The 27,021-nt window shown below is 37.2% G+C and overlaps 1 protein-coding gene and 1 long non-coding RNA gene across 8 annotated transcripts; one reads left to right on the top strand and one right to left on the bottom strand.

Annotated features, from left to right (window-relative positions):
* Positions 1-4,158: 4,158 nt before the first annotated feature.
* Positions 4,159-6,017, bottom strand: LOC136279071 (uncharacterized). Its single transcript, XR_010716710.1, has 2 exons — positions 5,860-6,017; positions 4,159-4,322 (listed from the first exon to the last, which is right to left on the bottom strand). It is a non-coding gene; the product is annotated as an uncharacterized lncRNA (long non-coding RNA).
* Positions 6,018-11,397: 5,380 nt separating this feature from the next.
* On the top strand, positions 11,398-26,878 carry LOC131789668 (uncharacterized). Of its 7 annotated transcripts, none has more exons than XR_010716709.1 (3): positions 22,545-22,807; positions 24,868-25,010; positions 25,447-26,878. XR_010716709.1 is itself a non-coding variant. In XM_059106852.2 (2 exons), the coding sequence occupies exon 1, from the start codon at positions 11,432-11,434 to the stop codon at positions 12,362-12,364; it is 933 nt and encodes a 310-aa protein (XP_058962835.2). In that variant the 5' UTR covers positions 11,398-11,431; the 3' UTR covers positions 25,447-26,876. The 7 variants fall into 7 exon arrangements, 4 of the variants coding, with proteins under 4 accessions (XP_058962835.2, XP_058962843.2, XP_058962827.2 ...); XR_010716707.1 differs by having other exon boundaries at positions 24,868-25,038; XR_010716708.1 differs by lacking the exon at positions 22,545-22,807 and adding an exon at positions 22,829-24,319 and having other exon boundaries at positions 24,868-25,038.
* The last annotated feature ends 143 nt before the right edge of the window (positions 26,879-27,021 follow it).

The following is a 27,021-nucleotide window of genomic DNA, read 5'->3' as shown; positions in this document are numbered from 1 at the left end:
AACAACTATTGTAATATTAACTTATTCCAAATAACTTAAGGATGGGGAAAGGAAAATTTTACTTAATGGTAAAATTTTGTAACCTTTTAAAACTATTTTTTGACCCTGAGTTTTCAGAAAGCACATGTATATAAATCAAAGTAATCCTTGTATTTACTTAATGTGTATCATATGTGAATATGCAGAATGGTGTTTTGTGTTTAAGATACTAACGGCCCTTTGTATACACCTCAGAAATTTAGATTTACCTTACAGATTTAAAACTTATGATAAACAATATGTACCATGTGAACAGTTTGTAAACTTTCTCTCATAGGTAGGCCATTCTGGTTATCAAGCTCACACAATTAGGCCCTTGGAACGAATTTACATGTTTATAGCAATAATGTTACATGCACGGAAGGTTTGAAGTGTTGCACCTGTTGAGGTGTTCCTTTTCTATCGTGGAATTTGATGTTGAAATCTCCACACCCAGCTTTTCAACATCACACTCAGGCAAAACATACTCATCAAGAAAGGTTTCAGTGGTCCTGGTGACAAACTCAGCTTTCTTTTCCTAAGAGGAATGTTTGGGTGGAACTTTGATGTTTGTGAGTTGCCTATAAATGCTATTAATACCAGCCTGTTTCATAAAATCTACACCAAAATATTCCTTTGGGGCCTCTCCCATGAATTCTGCAACAGCTTTATAGTTTTTCTCTACAGGGCAATATAACTTCTTTTAAACTTATTTTTTGGCAGAGCTGGTTGAGAGAGAGCCTACATCTCTTGCTCTACACTGCCTTTTGTAACGTATGATTACTACCTAGCATACTACAAAAGGTGCATAAATTAAAATATATGACAGTCTCATGTCAGTTCTGGGTAAAAATTTCATTACTTTGTCACTATTCTGTTGAAAATTTTCAATCTTTGTCAATTGTTGGTAAATCTTAGTCAATGATTGAAAATGCAAGTAAATTATTCTCATTGGTTAGGTAATTTGTGGGCTTGAGCACAGGACACAGTTCTGGAAATGAGGCTACACTCCTTAACCTGGCCTTAAAATGACTTTGATGAAAGGAAGTTCTCTAATTAACTGAATCTTAAATTTAAAGTGGCTACTTCCTAGGCTCTTTTTTTTCTGAAATCTTATGTGGATTGCCTCTTTCACCCTGGGTCTTGGAGAGTCAGATATCCCTGTCCTGTTCCTTGACAAAAGACTTCACCCTTATAACATCAACAGGAACAGTGAAATTGAAATCCCAGAAGCCAGTGGATGCTGATGATCAAAAATGCAACAGCAGGAGAGCCTTGCATTGATGGACCACAGAGGGAATCTGATCTGAAGATGTACCAATGCAGCTATGGAATTCCATCCTTTAAAAACTGAGCACTACAGCATGTAGGTGACATGTTCTCAATCAACCTCATCGCCTAACCCTTGCGAAATGGCTTTTGGAATTCCTAGGAATTTATTCCTAGGAATAAAGGTGTGAATTTTCACGGTAAATTCGGACTGGGAATTCCTAGGAATTCCCAACCATAACAACTCTGGTTCTTAAAACCTAGAAATTCCCAGAAATTCCCAGAAATTCCAAGTTTATAGCCAACAGGACTTGGAATTCCTAGGAATTCCTAGGAATTCCAACTCAGAGAACCAATGACTTTCCCTGAAAAGCTGTAAATCTAAAAAATTCCTAGGAATTTCTGGGAATTTCTGGGAACTTCTGGGAATTTTTGGGAATTTTTAGGAATGTTTAAGAATTACTGGGAATTTTAAGCAAAAATTTGAGGCTAATGATGTAAAATAAATACTTTAAATTAAAAAAACCCAACTAAAAATTCAAGTATTCAATGAAATTTATTTAGAAGCTTAATTAAGGCTTACATGTAAAATATTTTTGATTAATTACTAACATCAATGTGTGGTAATATTAGAATGGAATTTGATTTATTTTTCTTTTCTTGAAAACTTCATACGGATTAATCCTCAATTACAGCTATTCATATAAAATAGTTCTAATCAATCATTAAATTTGGTTTGACACAAATTGTGAATAAAATATGTTGATTCTCTTCCATAAAATACAATATCTTAAGTTATATTTATATAGTTATATTCTTGGGAGTGAAGGGGCTAATTACAGACAAATAAAATTGATTTTTTGATTAAAATCTTGTTGTAACTGTAACAATAAATTAGAATGAAGTTATCCTAAACTGCAAACTTAGCTGCTGTTTGTACTGTTTGTACTGTTTGTATTTTTTTTCCTGGGCTCACAATGAGTTGGCCTTGAATGAGGTTGTCAACAAGAACCTTGACCATTTTGTATCTGGATTCCTTGACATCTGAATTTGAAAAAAAATAATATTTTAAAATATGTATGTTTCAAGCTCAGACCAGGCTTTTAAGATGGCTATGAGGAAAAGGGCATTCATTGGATTCTCAAATTGAGAAATCTCTGTTATATTGAGTGACTTTTATATTGGAGTTAGTACATCTCTCTCATGGATTTTACTAAAAAAGGGCTGAATACATTATTTTGTTTTTACCAAGGAGGGCTTCTTTATGTACTAAGGTTTGTTATGAATCTTGAATGTTCCCAAACGTGACTAGAGGAATCTTGAAACCTTTCTGATAGGTTTATTTCATTGTAAAGCATAAGCTTAAGAAACTGCGGCATGCAAGTGACCGATTCGATTCTCAGAATTATTCTAGTTTCAGTTGCGCTGAGCGTTATGTAAGCTTAATTCAACCCGCTACATCTATTCTTTTATAAGATTTTGATCACGTAACGAATATCGCAATTTTTACTCACCACAAACTTTCAAAATCGTAGCTTTACAGATAGCCACTCGACCCTTGTTTGTACCAGTCCATATGTCAACTGTTGTCCCTTCTTTTAACTCCACGGCGCCAACGACTTTCTTCTCTTTTACAACACTCACGCTATTCTCGTTTTCCCATTGAACCACAATAATAGCTATCTTTAGAAATGTTATATTAAGCAAAACAGTTGAGAAAAGCGATCAACCGATGAAAAGTACATTCAAAGATGAGCGCCAGATGGTCAGCATTAGATTCCATCCACCAAAACCACCTCGGTCGAGAGGGACTGAGATGGAATATTTAATGACTTGCAAAACATAACCGAAGATTCTCGGAAATCCGCAAGTGATGTAGCCGAACATCAAAAGCTGTAAATCCCATGATTCTTGAGGAACAAACAGAAACAGCATAGCGAGAATTTCAAGTCGCGAACCATTGATGGTAGACATGCAGATAATTTAGGATACGTAAATTCTGTTGATGAGGCGCATAAACTTATTGCGGAATTTGAAACAGGATTGACGACGAAGTTTTCTTTCTTTAAAGCTGTCAAAGGTTTCGGGAACACATATATATAGTGATATAGCTCTTTAGCATTACAAAGCTTTGCTATCGCTATTGTGCATTCTCACTAGTTTATCTAGTTCAAGTCCTCTGGCATGGCTTGGATGATACCACAATTGTGGAATCATTCGGGTTAATTTAATGCTTACACCTCCTTCCTCGGTCAGAAGTCACAAAATACTGGGGGAAGATGCATGAGATATTTAAGGAGCAAAAATTCGTTTTTTACTGGTGTGCCTTTCCTAATTTTGGGAAGGAAAGTGTTCAATTGCCAGCACGGCATAGATAGAACAGCTGGAGAGAAAAGGAAACGAAAAGATGCAGAAGAAGTACTGTATATAATAATTTCTTTTTATCCTCAACCTTTGTGTTTCTGTCAACTATGGCTTGCTAATTCGAAAGGTCAAATGCTTGAATGAGTCATATGACATTGATCTCAGAATACTTTTATGACAAACGTGATAACAGTTCAATCTTGGCTAAATTGAAGATGGTTTAGAAGTTAACAATTATAAGAACTTTTCACTAACATATGGTGCTGACAAAGGAGAAAATATATGCAATTCTGCATTTTTTGCTTTGTATCAAGCAATCATATGTTTGCTCCTTATCATGCTATGACACTTCCGTTTTGTCACATTCCAAAAAATAACTTGAGAAATACACTGTCACTCATCTTACACTGTTATATTTACCTATTACAGAAGGTTAGAAACAAAGATTTTGTTTTCAAGAAAATAAGATTTCTTGTCCAAGACACAAGGAAGTTTGACTGCAAAGCACAGATAAAAATGCAAGAAATTTTATTTTTTTCAGAGAACAAGGTAGTTCTACTCATGTATAAACAGAAAAAATGCAATTTAATAAATCAGATATGCGGCATGACTCCTTTTCTTTCATCCCCACTCAAAACAAGCAAACACACCTATAGAGGTTCCAGTCTGGTCTGCAAATGAAAAGGAGGAAGGTGATCACTGCAAAATTAAGCATTAGGGTTCTTATTTATAACATATTGATTATCGTATACTGATAACTAGAAATTAAGGTTGCAAGTAGCAGCCAGCTGAGTTATAGTTTGAGTTTTATCAAGTCCATTACTTTGTTAAATTTAGAGTAACCTTGTCTTGAGAGAGGAAAATTGAGGAGCTGTAATATACTTATCATCAATTAGGGACCACAAAGAAAAATTTATTTATAGAGACTTTTGAAGGAGAGGGGTAAGACTTGTGACAAGCTGGCAGACATATAGATAAACTTTACTGCTAAATGGGTTACAATACAAAGTGCTCAGTATTTGGATCAGCTATGGCTCAACTTAAACTTTGCTTTAGCTTCAAGTTTAATCCTTTGTGGTTTCCTTTCTCTGTGTTTATTTTTCACGTTATGTACACAGAAGAACACAAAATTGACAAGGAATGCTTTTGAATATTAAGAGGCTGGAATAAGCAAGAAACCAAAACTGAATTTTAAACAGTACAAAGTTAATTTGATCTTCCAATGTTATTTAATTTTAACCATTTATAGAATTTGCTATTTGAATTTATCCCCTCCATTTTTCTGGATATTGTGAGCAAAAACAAACAATTATCACAAAATGCATGGTATACAATGGTTTGATTCACCAACGTGGCAAAGGCCTTTCACTGTCTATCCATAAAAAGGGAAATAGTTTGTAAAATGTAAGACATTCTGCATCTTGAGCATATACTTATTCATCCATGTGAAATTAAAGGTTACTTGAAATAAATGTGAAAGATTTATAGGATTTCCAGACCCCTGATAACAATTACTAATGTGCTGATTTGTTGTACTTAAAGGTTATGATTTTAGCGGAAATAGTGGAAGAAATTTCTGGACCTGGAATTTTGTTGCAAATGTCTGTTTAAATCAGTTTAAGTCAGTTAAAAACTCTCCTGTTTCAAGATTACATGATTACCACACCAGAACCTTTTGTATTCTATATTGTGTACCATGTTATGATTATGGTTTCAATAATAAAAGGTGCTGACTCAAGAACTTTGCAAAATATCTCTACATACAAAGAAATAGATTGCGGTTATGTACTCCAAATAGCAGGTCACATCAGTCTTCTGTAAGGAAGTAGCAGAAATTGCTATGGTGGTTTTGGTGGATGGAGAGAAACATCCACCAAAACCACTTTATTTTATGTGTTAAGAGTTATGATAATCATTATGAACGTTTGGTCGGTCAGCAATTGTGCACCATAAAAAATAATTAGCCAGAGCACTAACTGCTAATTATTGGTATAAATCTTTTGTCTCCCTGAACATCTAACAGTGGCTATAGATAAAATTAAAAAAATATATTGTTGATGGTTTTGGTCAAAGTTTTGGTGGATGTTCCCTAATGACATCCACCAAAACTACGTAACATCTGGGCACCTTTTAAATACGTGAAATATCTGCATAAAATTGCGTAAAATGTTTTATAATACTACAATCGAACAATAAATTAATACTTACCATTTCTTGAGTAAAAAGTTTTGACGCAATTTCCCAAACAAATGATACACTTAGGTCATCGGGATAAGTCGGCATGTTGTCGTAGCTTCGTAATTTTCATTTAGTATAACAAGTCATGAGTTGTCCATCATTCCATCTCGGTCCCTCTCGACCAAGGTGGTTTTGGTGGATGGAATCTAATGCTGACCGCGCCAAATGGAGTCTTCTTTGTTTCCGATCACGGGCATGATCACGTGGATCTTTTAGGACTTGTCATTGGCTAGCAAAGTGAATCCGCTGGCTTGCCGATTGCAGTGTTAAAAGAAGCGCCCAACTTTATTCTGACTTCTCCGACCTGTTCTCTGCTTCTAGAAGATAGATAGCTTGGTGATATAAATAAAGATGTGAGCTCACTCTATGTAGAAATAATCGACAAGAATCGATCGTATTACAAATGCACGATTTGTGGCCGAAAGTTGTCGAGGAAACAAAGACTCGAAACTCACTTGAGTTGTATTAATGGCAAAGGTGAGAAATAACACAAGCCAATCACAGTTTTGAATGCGACTACAAATCGTCTTTTACCCTCATATTTATAAAAGAAGGATACCACATTCGGAAGTATAAGAGATACATAGATGATCCCAGTGTACCAGTACCTAAATCTACAAAGCTTGACCGTAGCAAGCGTTCAGCAACACGTTCCAACACCGCCATCTCGATTCCTCAGTCAGTCGTTTCCACTGAACTTAAAGCAGTATTGACAACAGAGTAGAGTGCGTCTTACAAAGGAGAAACATTTGTACAAGAGACAGGAGTAGCTATATGCGATTACAGAGGTGCGTTGGAACTCTGGTCCACAAATAGTTATGCACTGCCCGAAGTATAAAACAATTTTGTTGATAGCTGACAGACAGAGAAGAACAACAAGTAAACTTAAGAGCTGTTATTATTGAAGAGTGACTAGCCCTTTTCATTTTTATATAAAGAAGGACTTGTAATTTGCACCAAAAATAAAAAGATGTAATATATTTTTGGGAGATCCAGTGATTGGGACATTTAAGAAATTAAGTTATGAAAGGAAACTTGGTTGGTACTTCTCACTACTAACAAGTCTTGTTGACAAATATTTTCAGATCAGAGTTTCAAATAAAGTAAATTGAAGACGTCATATAAAAGGTGTTTTCCCTCAAAGGGAACATTGACTACCTCTGTCTTGTCTGCATGCCAAATGTTTGCAAAGTGTGTGGATGATCCACAAGTATTGGAACTCTTACAAAAATGTTTTGTAAGAATAAAAACAGCAAAACAAATTACAGCAATTAGTCATGAAAAAAGAGCAAAAAAATGAAAAAAGAAGCAGCAACAACAATCATGAAAAAAAAGAAAGATTAATTAGGTGTTGAATTTGTTTGTCTAAGGCATGAAATTTCTACTAAAAGTATTGTCAACAAAAAGTCTTTGACAGCATTTGAGGCAACTGAGCTTGACTGTTCCAAGGTTTTCTAACAAAGGCAACCAGTAATGTAGGTTAGGGAAGTAAGATAACAATGTAATTATTGTTAATTATTGTGGAAGTTGGCAATTTCCATTTAACATAACTGACAGCTGGTTCATGAGAAAATCCATATTAATGTAAAGATTTACTAAAACTTAGTTTGAGTGATAAATTTCATGATCTTTAAGTTTTAAACATGTACATGTATGTATATCTCTTGGTAAGTTTTGTATAGCATACCTTCTATTGAGCCAAAGTTTTAAGCCTCTGAAATTACTCTTTTTCTTAAAACGTTCACATTCAAGGTATTGAGAATTTCTTAGAATTTATGTGGGCCTCAGGGTATTAAAATTGCCTCAAATTCAATTCCCAGAAATTCCCAAGAGTTCCACACTTCTTAAATTATAGGTAGTTTGTAAAGCTGAGAATTCCTAGGAATTCCTAGGGATTCCAAGTCCTCACAAAACTGGAGTCTTCCTTTCCCAGAAATTCCCAGTAATTCCAAGCTTTTTAAATCAGAGTTAATTTGCATAGTTGGGAATTTTTGAGAATTCCTAGGAATTCCTAGGAATTCCCAGAAATTCCCAGAAAACTGGGAATTCAGTTTGCAAGGGTCATTTGCATAATTGGGAATTTTTGAGAATTCCTAGGAATTCCTAGGAATTCCTAGGAATTCCCAGAAAACTGGGAATTCAGTTCGCAAGGGAAAGAAGACTAGCAGTTCACAGTGCAAACATTGTGATCCACATCCAAAGTGACCACATTGTGAGACAAACAATTACATTTCTCCTTTGATAGCATTAACTTGTCACTAAAATCTGCATTTGTTTGCATGCGTTGCAGTTAACCCCATCCAGACCCTCATATACAGACTATAGCTACAGTATATTTCATTCCCTCATTCATTTGGCCAGTTGGTCAGTTGGTTGCTCAGTCAGGCAGGCAGTCATTCATTCTTTTTCCCAGTCATTCCTTTCAGTTGTTTATGCAGTAATTTATTCAGGGTATTTATGCTTTCCTTGTGCATGGTTTATGAATTTTTAAATTTAATGACTGTCATTGTGCCATGATGATTTATGTAATATTTCAGTTTGTTATTTATTCATTTATCTATAGTGGCTCGATAAAAGGCAGCTAAAAAGCTGAAGTGGATATGTATGTAAAAACTTCAATTAAGGAATATCTACAATTTTAAATAATTTAATGTAACAGCTAAAATTATAGAAAATCTCTAGAGAATATTTAAAATTTAATTGAGTTAACCCTTTAACTCCCAAGGTAAGAAAACTGACGTCATTGATCTGTTTTGACAATTTTCAATTGAAGTGATATCGAAATGCATTAATTGGTGTGCCAAAAATAGTGTTTGAAATTAAAGCCGTTCCGATGTCACTTTGATTGAAAAATGTCAAAAGATATCAAGAATATCAGTTTTGACATTTTTCAATCAAAGTGATATCGGAATGCTTTGATTGATGTGCCAAAAATAGTGTTTGCAATTAAAGCCGTTCCGATGTCACTTTGATTGAAAAATGTCAAAAGATATCAAGAATATCAGTTTTGACATTTTTCAATCAAAGTGACATCGGAATGCTTTGATTGATGTGCCAAAAATAGTGTTTGCAATTAAAGCATTCCGATATCACTTTGATTGAAAAATGTCAAAACAGATCAAGGATGTCAATTTTCTTACCATTGCGTCCAACTCTGCACACAAAAGCACACACAAAATCCCACTTCTCACGTATTCCTGTAATATTGAAAGAGCCATTGAAGTTAAACTCTCATTGAAAAGTAAGCGCGAGTTCAGTTCCAAAATTTTGAAAACTCAAGTGCAATTAATCCTTGATAGTACGAGGTCTCATGGGATTACTTGTTTATCAATAAAGGGCAAAATTTATACGAAGGAAAATCACGCGCGCAGTCTATTTTTAACAAATTTCAAGATAACGAACGGTTGCTATGCAACGGATTAGCCAATCATTAACAGGTAATCATGCCCTCTCTTGATTACTAAAAATGCCCTCTCTCTCTCAACCAATCAGCGCTCAGTAATTTTGCCCTTTATTGATAAATGCTATAAACATTCAGGCCGGCTAACCGACGCGTGCTAACTGTGGTAAACCGGGAGGCCGGCAAAACTGTGGTAGAATTAAGTCTTGTTGCTATTTCAATTAACGCTTTCATGAACGACAACGAACAAATGTAATATCAGTAGGGAAAAAAAGAGGACAAACTTAGCGAAAAGTTACGAATTGACTCTGCTTTACTGCAAGGCGAAGTGAAGACTCTTCCACACAGCGACCACACGATGTAGTGGTTTCGCGCCAATCTTTACATTCGATGACGTCATGCCCCCCAGTAGATCGCCGTCCCATTTGCGGTTTGTATTTTTGGTGGTTTCGGCGAGATAGCCTTCACGTCACGCCACGAGCAAGCTCGACGATTCGCCACAACATTGAAATATTTCATGTAATGCTAAGCAATTTAATGTTGAGCTAGAGCGTTTGATGTTCTGCAAAGCTATTTGAGTTAACGGTTGAGCCTCTGTCATTAGGAAACATAACTAGCAGTTTCCAATAAAAAGAGAAGTGCTGCGAGGTTAACTCAATGTACCTTCCCCGCAAAATTCCATAAAACTCACCGTTACTCACCGAAATTCCCACTTCAGCACACCACTAAGTAGGCGATTCACTCAGTAGTTGAAATAGAGGTTATGCAAATTAAAGAGAGGCATTTTCATTTGTGTAATGATAAAGGTGATTTAAAAGGCTTCCAAACAAACTTTGAAACATTATTTTTACAAGTATCTGTCAATCTGTCGAGTAGAGAGCGCGTAAGAACAAACAGCGCGAGTTCACTTTAAATAAAACCACAGAACTAGTTTGGTAAGGGCTGTCATTACAATGTTTTCTTCAAAAACAAAAAATGATCTTACGGAAAGTATTATTCACTCGCGTCGACGACTAATTAATTAACGAAGATTTACCTCTGTTCAGTAAGTAATTGTAAGGAGATTCAAATTCGTTATTTCGAAGTTGTGAGAGTTTGCTCGTTTGGTTACTGCGATGACGTGTGTAAATCTGGTCTTTCCTTTACAAAAGGTAAATTCGAATGAAACACTTCAACGAGACACAAGAGGATTTTATTTGGCTTTTTCTCACTGAATTCCTTCAGTTTCTATTGTACAATTAACGGTACAAATGTCCAAATTGAACAAACTTGGAAAGACACCGAAAGCGTCTTGGTAGTAGAACTGAAAACTTCGCTCGCCCTTTCACTACGAACAACTTGTTTGAGAGAATTCAGATATCAAGTGGATGAAAGTTCCTCAATTAACCAAATACCTCACGTTTTAACTTACTGGGTACTTTTTGTGAAGGATTAAAATTAACTACAAACGGTTTTTAGGCCGCTTGTCTACTAATTTAATGACAATTTTGCTTATTCAAATACATTTCGAAACCAATATTTTTTGTCAACCAAAGTGATTGTAGAAAGAGAAAAGAGAGGATTAATAAGTTATTTATCGGCTTAAGGTAGTGATCGACGTCTTTACTTATTCAAATACATTTCGAAACCGATATTTTTTGTCAACCTAAGTGATTGGAAAGAGAGAAAAGAGAAGTTTAATCAGTTAATTATTGGCTTGAGGTAGTGATCGACGTTTTTGCTTAAAAATACTACCCAGGCGGAAAAACGAGATATATTTATAAAAATGGCGACGAAAGTAGGGCAGAGATAGGAAAATACGGACAGCGCTGAAAACCAATCAGATTGTAGGATTCGTTTCTGTGCCCTCTGGAAAAAAAGTAATTCGCGATAATGCAAGCAAAAATTACTCTTCCCTTGTATCAACATTATCTTAATCCATTTATGATTAAACAGTGGCGAAAAGTCGTTGATCTCTCTCCAAAAATGGTTTTTTTGAACAACTTTTCGCCATATTTTTCCCTCTAAAATCTTGCAATGTTTGCCCGGTGGCGATCCCAGAAATCTCTGCGCATATACAAGGATCCGATTTCTGGCAACTCATTCATTAGCAAATTTCCGTTGTGACGAAATAGGTCATTGGCCATTCTACACGTACAAAGCATGCGAAGATTCAAGAGAAAACTCGTGCTGATAATTTTAATCTGTGTATATTTTGCGATTTTTTTTAACGTCGCTTTGGATCCAATGTACTTGCAATGGATCCATCGCTACGCCTTCGGACATGAAATTTTACGAGGAGATGTTGTGAACAAGCAAGCTGAACTCTCAAGGCGTATACATTGCAAAGAGAAACTAGCAATCCCTGGCGAAATGTGTCCCAAACTTTTTTCGGAGATTTCCTCCTGCGATCTAACTGAGGATGGATTTTCCTGTCCTGACATCCGACGTAAAGGGAATACTACGCTGCGACAGGCCCAATTGGTACTAACAAGAATATTACGAGTATTCGACCTCATTTCACGCAAGCACAACATGCCATACTGGGTGCGATCCGGATCCCTTTTAGGAGCCATAAGGCACAATGGGTTTATTCCATGGGATGATGATATAGATGTAGAGATGCCACTCATTTATTACATCGACTTCTTTGAAAAATTCTCCAGAGACCTACCAGATGATATGTTCTTCCAAACCACCAGGACAGACGTGAACTACACGTACCACGACCGACTGCCGAAGAATATTTTTAACATTTGGTCAGTCAGTGATCAACGAGTGGGATTGCATCATCTCCCTAGGCTTCCCAAAGTCAGAGATCGATCTAGCTGCTACAAATTTTGTCTTAAAAGAGGATGCGCTTATCACGACGGTCTGCAGCTCGATATCTTCGTGGTCGATTCAATTCCTTGGGGAATATTTCCATTGAGGGAAATGACCTTTGAGGGATTCAACATTCTTGTTCCAAACAACTGGAAAAGTATGATAGCTGCTGAGTATCCACATTTTATGGACTTACCTGAAAAGGAGTTGAGGCTCCCGAAAAATATGGACATTGATCCCGTGCACAGGTGCGAGGAGCTGTCAAAGAAGTAGGTCAGTGCGTAGATCCGAGCGTTTGCGCGCTTTCTGATCGGTTAACATTTATTTTTTATTTGCTTGTGTACCCATTTTATTTGCTTGTGAATCCACAGAAATCTGAAATGTGGAACATCGATTACCGCAAGATAATATACATTTTAGCTATGTGGCCAGGTGGTTTGAAATGGGTAGACAAGAATCTTGTTCTACATCAATTCAAAATGGCTGCCCAAGTACTTGCTTTAGGCGGTATCTTATTGGTGAAACCGCTTCCTCTCACAGTCACATTTAAATCAGCACGCAAAAGATTGAGATTATACAGACATCGGCGACAAATGAGATTTGTAATTGAGATTGTGAACACTTCGGGCTTGAGGAACATACTTTAGTTTAGAGCGTACGATCTTTACTAATCGCAACAAATGCATGAGAAGGACACGTGAGTAAAGCAAATGTATCTCAAAAAGAATTCTTATGATGATTTTGTGATGTAACCCTTTCACTACCATTATCTCTTTATTAATTCTCCTTACTGTCTGCCATACATTGTTTATAATTTTAGTTTGGAGAATTTTTATTTTTATTTTATTTATTTTTCTATATTCTCATCTCTTGCCTTCTTGAGATTGTATTGATATTGTAAGGAGAAATTCTTTCTTGGTCACTTTGTTGACAACAGTAAAGTTTATAGTGTTTCACGTTAATTGCACGCTTTGGTTATATGACCGATGGCTGGTCAAAGTTTTCAAACAGCTAAATGACCAGATTTTTTCAGAAAATCAGACAAATCGAATTATCTTTTACAATCCAAACTATTTTATGTCAGTGAGGCACTCGTGGGGATTTATAAATCTCATGTCAAATCCTTGGTTTACGTTTTCTCAGAATATCGAACCATGGATGTTGGCGCTCCAGAAATTGCGTGAGGTCTGCGACGTTCTTCAGGGCTCAGTGAAAAGGATGACAAAGAATAGGAGGGCAATACTGAACGCGACACGTGTGTTTCAACTCTATATTATAAAATAATTCAAATAGTACGCGCGCTCTGATTGGCCTTAAAACCATTTTGCATGAGCGTATGTAAACACGGTTTTCGTTCCTCTTTCATTAGTTATTTTATAAAAGAAAAGTAAAATGGTTTCCGTGTTTAACTTAACAGTATAGGATATCGTCACAAGGTCTACTAGTGGTCAAGGTTCTTACACCACGAGATGACCGTTAGTCGCAAATTTTTATAAAAATTTTCGAAAATTTAGAGAACTTATACAATTCAAAACGCTAGTTGTCAACGAGGAACTGGTGAGCGATCTCGAGGAGATCTATAAACATGACGAGCTTTGCTCAATAAAAAATATTCTCACCAGGGAAGCGTAAAAGAATCCACAGGCAATGTGACTCCGCGGCGGGAGGACTGTGAAAGAGAGGTGTTTGGCTTCGAACGTGAAATTAATTAAAGTTAACGATTAAGAGTGTGTCCTTGACAGCACCAAGAAGTCGTGCTACATGCCATCTCGCCATTTCAACGAAACTTTGCCAGTTTAAAGGGTCTACCCCAAAACTCAAAATGGCAAACTACTTTCTGTTTTGGTCCTTTCCGGGAGAAGATAGAACACCCATCCCGGTTTTTCTAAAATCGCTTCAAAATAGGTAAAATGTATGAAGCTCTCACTACAACTTTATTCAACAAATTACTCTGACAGTTTGGAAAGCACGATAAAAGTTTCAATCGATTTGATTGACGGCCTTTCAGTCAACAGTGCCAAATAAATAGAGTATTCTTGATCACGTTTTGGGCTCTATCATGTTTTTGTCTTAGGGCCTTTCCGCTCTACCGGACAAAACTACAATTGTCCCGATACAATCCAAGGAAAAATTTTGTCACGACAAATTTTTGTTTCGTCTGTTGCATCCGCATTAACAATTTCAGAGCTGACAAATTCCGTCAGCGCCTGATCTGATCATAAGACCGGCCAGTGTAGTTGCCATAGGATTCCACCTTTAATTTCCAGGATTTATCCTAAGTCGTTCTAAAATTTTGGATTTTAAAACAAATAAAAAGGGGATTTTGCAGTATAGGACAATTTTTGCGTCTCTTGCAAACTGATTTCAGTTCAATTACACGCTTGTCGTAGCTCATACGACAAATGATTGCTAAGTCTCTTACGGTTTTGTTTATTAAGTCGATTTTGCCACTTTGAAATTTTTAACAGGGACTTATTTTGTCGGCGGTGCGTTAGGAGACTCGTTCGCTTCGGCCAAAATTTTCCTAGTCGCGACAAACCATCCGCACTTGTAAAATATTGGTGTTGACAGAAAATTTGCCTGAATAAACAACTTTGTCGCTAATGCTGAAAATTTTTGCGACAGTGACAAGTTTCTCTCAACCACAACTGTCATTCAGTTCTGGCTGTAAGCGGTCATTTAAGCACATAAACCGACATTATGTAGCTTGTTATTCAAGATCATTGATCTAGGGAGCTAAGAAATGTAAAAAACTTCCGAGGCTTTTTGTAGTAATGGAAAATGTTTACGTGTTTAGAGAAGCATGTAGGCGAAATATTGATGGGAAAATCGTAGCGTTTTTCTCTTGTCGTTTATTTTGGATATTTTGCTAAAATCAGCAAATATGGCTCTCTTACGGAAAAAAATTCGTAAGTTTTTGATTTGATCGTTTATTATTCGCAGTTTACAATCAAGACATGGGTGACAGGAAAGAGGGTTTTGAAGTCACATTCCGCCTATTTGTTGACATGCAAGTTCCTGTGTGCAACAACCTCGGCTCGTGCGTACGGTGGATGACGAGAAGGGCCCAGGTCGCACTACAGTCCACCAAAAAATTAGGCAGCCAAAAAATTCTTCGAAAAGTTGAAACCGCAACCGGAAGAGCCGAAAAATGTGACACAGTTTTTGGGTCGCACTACCGAAATACATAAATTGGTCAAATAAACACAGTTGATCAGATTTCATTTCTGGCGCGTATTGTGCGGTAATAAGCATGAACCCAAATCAGGCATTTTGCTTTTGCCAGTCTACTTCTACAAATTATCGACATGCAACAGCAGCAAATGTTTACCTTTTTCATCCTGTATCAGAGATGGGTAAATGAATACATGTCAATCCTGAATGTCGTTTTATAAGAAGACGGCGGCACGTACGTAGAATTCGTGTTGCGCCTTACACATGGACCATTCCTCGCCCAGCCGAATCATGGTTTAAAATTCATTACTTGAGCCCTTTGCTCTTCTTGCGGTCATTTGTCGCATTGCTTTTTTTTCTTTTTCTGCCAAATCTTCAGTTGACCTGGAGCTGGTCGGGCTATCGCTCTCACATACCACAGTTGCGAGACTATGGGACCGATTAAGCAAAATTCCTCTGGGTCCCGTTTGATCTAACATCGGTCCAGCCAATGTAGGGTCGAAATGACAAAAACTTGGCTCAGGAATGATCCCGGCGCATAATAAAAAGGAAAACGTCCATCCATGCTGAAAGTTGGCGGGTTGAATCACAGGCGGCCCAAGCTCCAGCTGTGAGATGATCATCTTGCGCAATAACAGTCATGGCGGAATTATAAGAGTTTGTATGGGCATATTTACGACCGCTCTAAGGAATAAAAAATACGTCAAATTCTCAAAAAAAAAAAACCTCACCTTACTTCCACAGTGTGTCGCTTGTTATCTGACCGCTTACTTTGATGAAAAGAGCCCATTTAAGCAAGTTGTTTATTTCGAGGTTTTCAACGTACATAAGAAAAGCCTTTTCTTATGAACGTTGAAAACCTCGAAATGGACAACTCGCTAATATGCGTTCTTTTCATCAAAGTAAGCGGTCATATAACAAGCGATACGCTGTGAAAGTAAGGTGAGGTATTTTTTTTTGAGAATTTGACGTATTATTTTATACCTTAGAGCGGTCGTAAATATTCCCATACAAACTCTTATAATTCCGCCATGACTGTTATTGCGCAAGATGATCATCTCACAGCTGGAGCTTGGGCCGCCTGTGATTTACCATACAACACTCGCTATAGTACATTTACTTTTACTTGGGAAAGTAGATTTACAACACAATTGAGTAAACGATAGTAACGCTGTGTAACGCAACAATAGGCCTCTTCTGAGCCATAATCGTTCTCAAACACCATCACTTAAAATGCGAGAAGCACATGTACCTTTGTAGAGCGTTTGAGCGGCCATCCAAACCTTTGAAAGGCTCCAAACTACGACGTACATCAAATTTGACCTTCTTGAAAACTGGTCTCAAATTACTTACTGAAAAACAGTGATTGCGTTTGTCCTTGGCAACCATAGAATACGCGACAAATACGTACGAAAAATACTTTTACACATTCAGAATAAATCAATTAAATTTACCTTTGGTGAAAGAAAAAAGGAACGGCCTAACTTTTACGGGATGTTCAGTCAAAATTTTCCGATTTCTGCTGCTTTCGCCGCCATATTGAAAATGAAGCTACCACAATGCGACGCAATCGGAGTGCGCACACTGGATAGCGTACTCCGAAATCCGTCAAAAGGAGGTCATCTCAGGTAGATTTCCGATTACGAAATCCGAACTCCCCTGATGTTGTGCTCGTGATAAAGCCCTATTTAGCATTTTTGACCCGCACGATAGTGTAGAAACGAACATATACTTCGTTTTTGCTCATGACTTCGTATTAGCGTTAAGATTTTGAATTCTTTTTTCGTTGCTAACTTATATTACAGACTCCACAAAATTTTTGCGATGCTTCCTTTTCACGGATGGCCGATCACAACTACAACATAGTGACACCTCCACGAATTCTGTCAAAAGGAGGATGTTAAAACATTAGAGGTCATCTCGGGTAGATTTGTGATAACGAAATCCGAGCTCGCCCGATGTTGTCTTCGTGATGGAGGCCCTATTTAGCATTTTAGAGCCGCAAAATAGAGTAGAAAGGAACACTCTCTTCGTTTTCGCTAATGACTTTGTATTAGCGTTGAGATATTTGCATTTTTTATCCGTTGCTAACCTATATGACAGATTCCACAAAATACATTTGATGCCTCCTTTTCACGGATGGCCGACTACAACCACAGGCGGCCCAAGCTCACGTCTCGAGAAAAAGCCAACGATGAATTCATGAACGCGTCACGCGTTGTGTGACTCGGTGTTAAGTTACGGGAGGAACCGTTGAAAATTTGAACACGTTATAAGGAATAGTATGGGGAACGAAATATGGTCGATTTACAACGATAAATATTTCGAAATATGAATATTTACACGTAAAACCAATAAAACTTACTCATGCCCCTCTATCACTGTTATCCATGTCAACACTTCGTCTTTTGACATGGATAACAGTGATGGTAAAGCAAGCTTAAAACGGCAGAAATCGCCAGAAACTACGACGGATACACAGGGCATGAGTAAGTTTTTATTGATTTTCCCCATACTATTCCTTATAACGTGTTCAAATTTTCAACGGTTCCTCCCGTAACTTAACACCGAGTCACACAACGCGTGACGCGTTCATGAATTCATCGTTGGCTTTTTCTCGAGAAGTGAGCTTGGGCCGCCTGTGCTACAACTACAACGTAATGACATCTCCACGAAATCTGTCAAAAGGTGGATGTTAAAACACCGGAAATGATGTTTTAAATACGAACTGTCTTAGCACGAAATAAGGCATTCTGAACAGAAATACCTTTTCTTAAATAAAGCTTTTCAGATAAAACATCTCGGTATATGGTAAACTCAGTAAAGCTACGCCCAAAACTACTAAAAATCTTCTGGATTTCTGATGAAATATATTTAACGCAATTACGTTCAGAGTTTAAGCGACCTGGTCATGGCCTTTCCTGTGAGCATGTGCGAGCCAGCTGTGACACAGCATACTCGAGTTTCCTTGCGCGGTGTTGGGTATAGATGACTAGGCCTCGCTTAAATATTTCTGGACGCTGCAAATAGGCAAGTTTTTTGTTTTTGTTTTTGTTTTTGTTTTTATCATTACTATTTATCAACTTAATGAATAAACTACTGATAAACTATTGACGTTACATTTAGAGTTCGGTAATGTGCTTGTTGCCCTGAATCCGTGACCTCAAAACACACACGTACTCGTACATGTAACGTCAGAAAAATGTCACCCATGTACCACACCTACAGGCACACATTATGTCGTTCTGCCACAGGTGGCCCAAGCTCCAGCTGTGAGATGATCATCCTGCGCAAGAGTCACGGCGGAGTTATAAGAGTTTGTTATTATTATTGTTATTAGCTAGTTTTTTACTCATATTTTAGTGATGTTTACGTTTTTATAAATTTTATCAATGTCTTTTATAAATGAATTGTAAAGCGCTATTGAATAGCAATAGAAATAGCGCTATATAAATACTGTATTATTATTATTATATTATTATTATTAATATTTACGACCGCTCTAAGGAATAAAAAAATACGTCAAATTCTCAAAAAAAAAATACCTCACCTTACTTCCAGAACGCATTTTAGCGAGTTGTCCATTTCGAGGTTTACAACGTACATAAGAAAAGGGCTTTGTTGGACCCCCCAACAAAACTGAGTGAAAACATCGTCCTCAATGTTCTAGTAAAAATGGATGATACTTTACGTTCCAGTGCGTACTAAAGTATGTATTTCATTCAAAACATGCGTATCGTTAATGCATAAGAACTGGCATCCCGTCGGATGTTTCTTTTGACCAAGGGAAAATGGGCAAGAGTTAATTTGATGTCTGGAGAGAGGTCGTTTTTGTACCTTTTCCGCGATAGTCGAACACCACCAGATTCAATAGGAGACAAACTTGTGACACTAATTTATTTTGTCATTATTCAATGCCCGAGTGTTAGGACGACATGGTTCGGTGCGAGTTGTGCGAGGAATGGTTTCACATGATTTAAGACTACCCCGGAGGGCGAGTGGCTCTGCATTGTCTGCAGATCGCCAGACTCTAGACGTCTTCGTAATTGTTAAGGTGTTATTTCGGATCCCTCAACAGTTAATAATCGTTAAAATTTGAAAATAAGATTGAGTCCGATGTAATAGTCTCCACTTTTGTTAAGACGTTGACATTAATGTTGATTAATGTTGATTTGCATCTGAAAATAAGCTGAGAGTTCCAATAGTTCAGAATAGAAACATTTTTACTTATCATAGGCTTTACGAACGACTTGTAGTAGGAGTAGTTTCTTCGTTCTTGTTCAGAAACTGTTTAATGTTATTATTTTAGAAAATCAGACTGAGTTATTTTTGTGACTGGACGCAATAGTCTCCACTATTGTTATGACGTTTCGTGTCAATGTTCGAATGCATTAGTTTGTTCACATCTGATTCTTACGTGTACTGTACGACTCGCTATGATAAATGCGGTAGAATTGGAACGAAATGGCTAGTTTTTTCTTTTACCTTTATTGAGGAATGTTGTTTTGTGATTGAAAAGAACATCGACAAAAAGCTTGCAAATAGAATTAGTAATCAAATATGATACAAAGAATGCTTAAAAGGAAAGTTTGGTAGGGAGGTCCAAATCTGCGAAGGAGGGTCCATATCCGCTAGCGGATTTGGACCGGGGGGGTCCAAATCCGCTAGCAGATACGGACCGGGGGGGGGGGGTCCAAATCCGCGGGGGTTCCAAATCCGCTGTGACACCGGCACCATACAAACGACTCATTCACGACATTAACATTACAAACGAACCGAATAGTACGACCTAACTTGACTCTGATGATGACTTCCACTCAGGTTGTCGAAACGTCAGTCACCACTACCGACAACAGTCCTTCTCAGGACTACACTCACCCGGACGATCAAACTACACTATTACATGTTAACCCCGGGTTCAAACCATTTACTGTATATGCTAATTAGTTTCAAATGTCAATCGCTCAGATCAGAGGTCAGCACTGCACAAACATAAAATTGCACAACAAAAGTTTATAAAAACGTGACAGTTCATGTGGGTCCGCGTTGAACGTGTACGAAGAATCTGACAAATCGTGCGATGTGGAACAAACTAAGAACAAGCTACGATACTGCTGTTCCTCGAGACATGGTCATGCAGATTTTACGAGAGCTTGATCCCGAAAAGTGCCAAAGGAATAATTACCGAAAATTTAACCCTAACGGTTTACGTTGGCTCAGAATACTTAGAAATAGCGTAACTCACGGTTCCCAATTAAGTAAATGACTGACAGTCTTAAATTTTCGTTAAAATTTAAGACACCGAGAAAACTTATACAATCCAAGCTATTATATGTCGATGAGGAACTGCTGAGCGATCCCGAGGAGATTTATAAATCTCATGTCAAACGCTCAGTTTACGCTGGGGCCGTGGGGTTCTTTACATGTTAAAGAGGATAAATGGAAAGAAACAGAGCAGTATACGAGTCTGATTCCTCAAGGAACATGGAAAAAGAATTCACTTCTTGAAAACCCTTTTTAAGCTTTTTTTATCAATCCGATATCTTTCATGTCCGTGAAATGCATTGAAAAGAAAATGTATGATTTCATTCAAAAACAAACTTCACCCTGCATTACAACTGTTCTAAACCATGTACATAATCAGCATCAAAAAAGTAAAGTGTCAACATCTTGTGACGATAAGGTTTTCATGCACTCTAACTGGACTTCGCGGGGACGTACAAACGGGGGGAATTCAGTTATAAATCGTCTTTTACCGTGTTCAACAATTTGTCAAGTTAGTTCTAGTAAAGTTTGAAGTACGAGTGATTAGCGTTTGCGGCGATACTGACTTCTTTCAAATAACTTTCAATTAGGATATTTGAATATGTATCGATATTCAATAACGTTAACTGATAAACAAATGCGCGCTCAGATATTTTGAGCGGGAACTTTATAGTCATTTACATCAAAATATACTTCAATAACACCAACCAACAAACAATTGCATTTATTGACAAGCATTCGTAAAGAATAGAAAATTCATTTGCGCAATTATCATAAACATTGACAATCTATTGTGCGAAGGGCAAAAGCATTATGCACTAGTCAGTGGAAAGCCCCGCACCCCCATACCCGGGGAATAGCGGGGCATTAGACCAGGCGTCCCAACTAAATGAAGCAAATTCCCCGCTATGCGGGGCAATTTCTTATGTCAAAACCTCATTTTTGTACTCCGCCCCCGGGGCAATACTTGAAAAATCCCAAATACACAACGTTGACCAAAATTAATTTATTTCAAGAATTGTGCCTCAAATTTAACTCTTACAAAAACTTTTTCAATGTCTTCATAAAATAGATGAAACAATCATGGCTTCCTCTACTCCTCTTGGTAAGACATAGTTCTGTAAACTTTTCTCTGGACGTGTAAATGACTAAAAAAAAACGCCCATTGGCTCGGTTTGCACAGTTGCAACGGAAATGAAAACAAGTGCCAAAAGACAAAAGGTCAACGCTCTAAATAAATCGCTAATCAAGCATGACGAGGGCATAAACATTTCCCCCCCTTTTTCTAATTTCACTACAAGACATGATAATATTTAGAGATTGAACACAGAATTTAATCGATTGCCCATTACAAGCATGAAAACAATGGATTTTAAATCGTACATACCTTCTTGTTGGCGGCCGCCATTTTGAGATCATACGCTTTCCCAGTGTTCTTTGCAGGCCTATTCAAAAGCGAAATCCCCGCCAAAGCCCCGCTAACGGTCCCCGGTCGCTGTTATTTGTGTCTAATGTTGTCGAACACCCCGCACACTGGGGCAAAGATGACCACTTAAAACCGCTAAAATCCCCAGCTAATGACCCGCATTCCCCGGGTATGGGGGTGCGGGGCTTTCCACTGACTAGCGCATAATGCTTTTGCCCTTCGCACAATAGATTGTCAATGTTTATGAGTACGCATGAGAGGACGGATATGGCTTTTACTGCAAGTATCATCTCCCGCAGCGTTATTTCCCCGGGTCTGTTGGGAATGTGTGAAAGCATGTCAAACTGTAGGAGATCAACTTATCATCGCAAGTTATTGGTGTCCTGGTTAGTGTTGTAATGCGACTCCATAACCTTTCAAACTATAGAGATCAATGTGTCATCGCTCGTGAATGGAGTCCTGGTTAATGTTATAAATGTCGTAATATGATTCTTAATCTTAATAAAAGACTCCATTCTTTTGCCTGTTGTCTTAACCGGCTTTCAACCACGAGTTGTTTGTTAGTCGTAGGATGGCATGTTCTTTCTACGACATATTTGTGGGTATGCAGCTATCCCGTATGGTGAATAACTAAAAGCGCTTTCCAGTAGCCTGTTGGTAAACGGCTTTCTCCCAGATCTTCACGGTCAATTGATTTCGTGGGCGAATCGAAATATCGAGCCGGGCACCCTTAACGCATGCGTACTTGTCTTCAATTATTTTGTCAAAAATACCATTTACACTTCGAGCATTTCTAATCAGCACGACTCATTTAATATGCAAGGAACTGTGAGACATGTTAACTTGTAGAGGTGAGTCAGTGGAGTTATGGTTATCCTCCCACCTTTAGATTTTTAGCACGAACATAGCTTACATACACGGATACACAGGATAGGTACGAGATGAGAGATGAATATACAAAAATGTTTCAGGGATGAGGCCTTCTGTGCCACTTGGCGCGAAGAAGTTAGGTGAAGGTGAAGTTGCTACAATGAAACTTAATAAGTGAAAGAAAATGTTAACTAACATACCTTGGTTTTTCAATCATTAATTTTAAGAGAAGGCTTTGGCTTTGGCTTGTGAAAATACTTGCAAATAGATCATAAATTTTAGAAAAAGGGAAATGTCTCTGCTTAAACTCAAAGCCTAAATGCTGACTCCTAGGTTCAAGCTGGAAGTGTCCTAATACAAAGTTTTTTGAGCCACAGCATCCTTGTTTTATTCCTAAGTTAATTTTTGGCCTTTGCCAGTGGACTGCAAGAGTTATTGTTACAATAGCAAACAGAAACTGGCAAAAAGATGAGTCATCTTGGCAGTCCTGTTGATAAAAGATGTGACATCTTCACAACAGGAATACTGATTTGCTAAAGTAACAATGGAAACAGAATGTTATCTTGCATATGCCTAATTCTTCTATTCTTGATTATTTTCTTCTTCTTCCTTTCTTTCCCAATATTTCAACTACAAGAAGGCTTAGGCTCAAATAATTTATTATACCATTTTTGCCTACATTTATGTTATTCTAGATCTCACAGTGAACACTATTGTAATAGGGAACACAATTGTGTGGCAGATGATAATGATCAAATGAACAAGTCTACTGAATTCATTTAAAAGTACTATGTTTGCAAACTAGATGGACGGTACCATTGACATGGATAAGTCTCAAAACAGGTCAAAACCTATCATTTGGTCATATAGAAACACACCCAAACTACTGTGTCATGCACCAGGTCTGTTAGTAAGGGCTACTCTTCAGGGTTCTGATATTCAAAATTATACCAGAGTTAAGATAGTGTGCACTTATTTCTAAGAACTCAGAAAACAACACACCAGAACAAATGGGTTCTCAAGGCAACCCACCCAGTTTTAACTTTGTTTATTTACTTTTAGATATGCAAACAAGTTATACTTGGTTTTACTTCCAATTGGTCAAGAAATTGGCATTAATGTCTAACAATGGAAAGCCAATATGATGATAATTAGTTATTATAATAATTTACAGAAAACTATACCATAAAATTTGACACTGAGTTACTGAAAACAACTCATACTTCATAATATGGGATTAACACAAACATGCTGGTATACATTTTGCAATTTTTTTTCCAATTGTATACCTGGCCATCCATCCAACATTGTGGCCTTTCTGTGCTGCTGGAACTGTTTTTGTGATTATTTTTTTTTGTTTTTAATTTACTGTGGTGTGACTTTCCCTAATCCCGCTGCTAACTGTGGAAGAGGGCAGACTAATACAGAGGGTTTCCACCAGCAGCCTACATGCAGTTTTCTTTTTGTTTCCAACCAAAATTGATCATCTCAAGGTAATATTTGTCTCTGTTGACAGGAATCAGCAAACTAGCAAAAATGTGTCATTTTGGCTGATCCAGAATTATCCATAGCCATTAGTTGCCCCCAAGCGATGGGAGGTGATGAAATTCTATGGGCTAGGGATCTAAAAAAAGGCTGCAAAATGGTGCAAAGAAAAGTATTGAGGCTAAATTATATGCCTAATATGATTTTCATGTTTTCACATGTGGATCATTATTAGCAAGTATTTCCTCTGACGAAAACATTGCTAGAGTTAAACACTTGCTAAATTTTTGCATCTATAATTTAACACAATAGCTGCCACTGTCACCAAGAAACAAATATCTTTTAACTGAATTTCAACTCTGGTTGACTTTAATTTTTAAAAATGTGTATATATTTAAGTAAGTAAGTTAGTTACTTATTCATTTAGTTATTCATTTAGTTATTTACTTATTCAAGTCTTTTTGTTTTGATTGTTCTGAATGTTATTGCTGTGAGAACAATAATTAGGAGAAGCTTATCTTAGACAAAACCTTTTCATATATTTTTCCTTGATCAGAGCTATAAAGTCGGTGAAGAAAATTGTCATCTAATCAATTCATCTAACAACTTAAGGGCAATCTTCAGGCTCTACATGTACATCACTGGACTTGGCATAGCCAAAAAGCTAAGAAACATTGCTGAGAAACATATTGTGACTTTGTAAGTTTCTTGCAACCTAAACTACAAGGTGAGGCCTTCATCACTAGCAAGAAAGGTTATGTTATAGGACAGTATGTTGTTAAGTAGGGAAACTGGTCATAACTATTGTGTATAGGAAGGTCCTTAATTGAAAAAAAAGCCAGGTGGCTCTTGTTGTCATCCCCATCCAGCAATACACTTCTTGAATATCTTCACAAAAGTAAATACTGCGAAAGAGCACAACCTCCCCTTGTTGTTTTACTAGCCTAATGAATCATTCTCAATTCAATTTTTTTTCATTTAACCCCTATCCCCTTTCTTCCTGACTTCCCCTAAAGGCTACATATTAAAGAGGCCAGTGATGCCATTAGTCCTGTTGTTGTTGGTCCCCTTGTGGTGTTGCTGTCCAAGCATTTTTGAGCATTGACAAGTAACATTGGAATTTCTTGCTTTGTAGCTACTTCATGCAGGATTTGGCCAAGGGAATAAACATCACTGGCTTTGCTACAATGGGTGCCATTCAGAACTTCAGGAGCAATGTGCCTATAGTGAAAAGTGTACTTCTTTGCAGGGGGAAATGAACTGTCACAGGCCTTTCCAAAGTCTATAATTTGGCCATGTTTATCGGTTACAAGAACATTGTTTGATTTGAGACCACAATGAAGAAAGCCTTTGGAGTGAATGTGAGTGGGAGCATCTGTGATATCATGACAAATGATCAGCCAGTCTTTGCTTGTCAGTGAACTGTTAACTTTCTCTAATATACCATTGGATTCTTTGCAATACAATAGTTTACTGACTGTTGTCCATGTATTTTCTTCCCCTTTGAACTCCATCACTAGAGATATAGGCTCTCTTTCAAGCTGGATTCCTATTATTGCAGGAATGTTTTTGTGTGTGAGAGTCTACATGATTTGTGCCTCCTTTACCATCTCTTTAGTGCTTTGCATCAGACATTGTTTTTCTACCACAAGAACGTTTAATCTTTTTAAAGATTTTAAAATGCACCGGCCATATGAACCCTGTCCTAGTATTAATTCCTTTTCACTGATTGGTTGAAGCTCAGATGGATCAATTAAATTAACAGTGGCAAATTTGCTACTGGGTGGTCCTGATTTTGTATTCCCGTCTCTAATCTGGAATAAAGTAATAAACAGAGGAAAAGTGAAGCTGGTCAGCTTAATAAGATTCACATGCTAGATTGTGTAATAAGTGGTAATAGGACTGAGTGGTCTTTGGTCTGTAATCATATGAGTGATAACAAAATCAGACGACTGCATAGTGGGAGTACAATTTGTTTATCACGAGTATGATTACAGACCGAAACGAATGACACAAAGTCCTTTACCAATCAATCATAAAAATTACAATTTCCAAATTAAAAAGAACACTTAAATATTGTCATTGCTCAAGAGAAACCAATTCTCTGTTTTGAAGAAAGCCCCAATTTAGGAATCTGTACACTGTTTCTATGGTGATTGAAACCAAGGTTGTGATTGATTGATTTAAACCACAACTTTGAATGCGATTGGTCGACTTAAACTACAACTTTGAATGTATTTGGCTTATTGAACTGTCCAACAACAACTTGGCAAGTGAATTAGTGGAAAATAGGAGTTTTTAAAACTAATCACAATCGAGGAAATTGTAATTCCTATGTTAATAGATTTATTGGTAAACTTTATCCCTTTCATATAATAAACTGCAGCTCATTTGCCTTCTTTAAGTCTCTCCTTGTATCCTAAACAACCCCAAGTATTTTATGTATTCATTTTAGACTTAACTCTAACACTGTTGATAGAGATACACAGAGGTTAGGCATGGTTGCCACAAACAGAACTTTCCAAAATTCCCTGACTATTAAGGTACTGACCTATCCATGATAAAAATAAAATTTCCCTGATGAAATGGATACAAAATGTCCAGTCTCCTCTTCTTCATTAAAAAATTGCTGAGATCATCTGAAATATTTCTTCCAGCATGGTATGAAACTCAGTGGTGTAAAAACTTTAATTTCCCTGACTTTTCCCTG

This window comes from Pocillopora verrucosa, chromosome 2 (assembly GCF_036669915.1).
Source record: "Pocillopora verrucosa isolate sample1 chromosome 2, ASM3666991v2, whole genome shotgun sequence".
NCBI lineage: Eukaryota > Metazoa > Cnidaria > Anthozoa > Scleractinia > Pocilloporidae > Pocillopora > Pocillopora verrucosa.
The sequence above is the reverse complement of the archived record's forward strand: the minus strand, read 5'-3'. Positions and strand labels throughout refer to the sequence as shown.

Coding starts and splice junctions, on each gene's coding strand:
- LOC131789668 (XM_059106852.2), top strand. CDS start 11,432: ATGCGAAGATTCAAGAGAAAACTCGTGCTGATAATTTTAATCTGTGTA.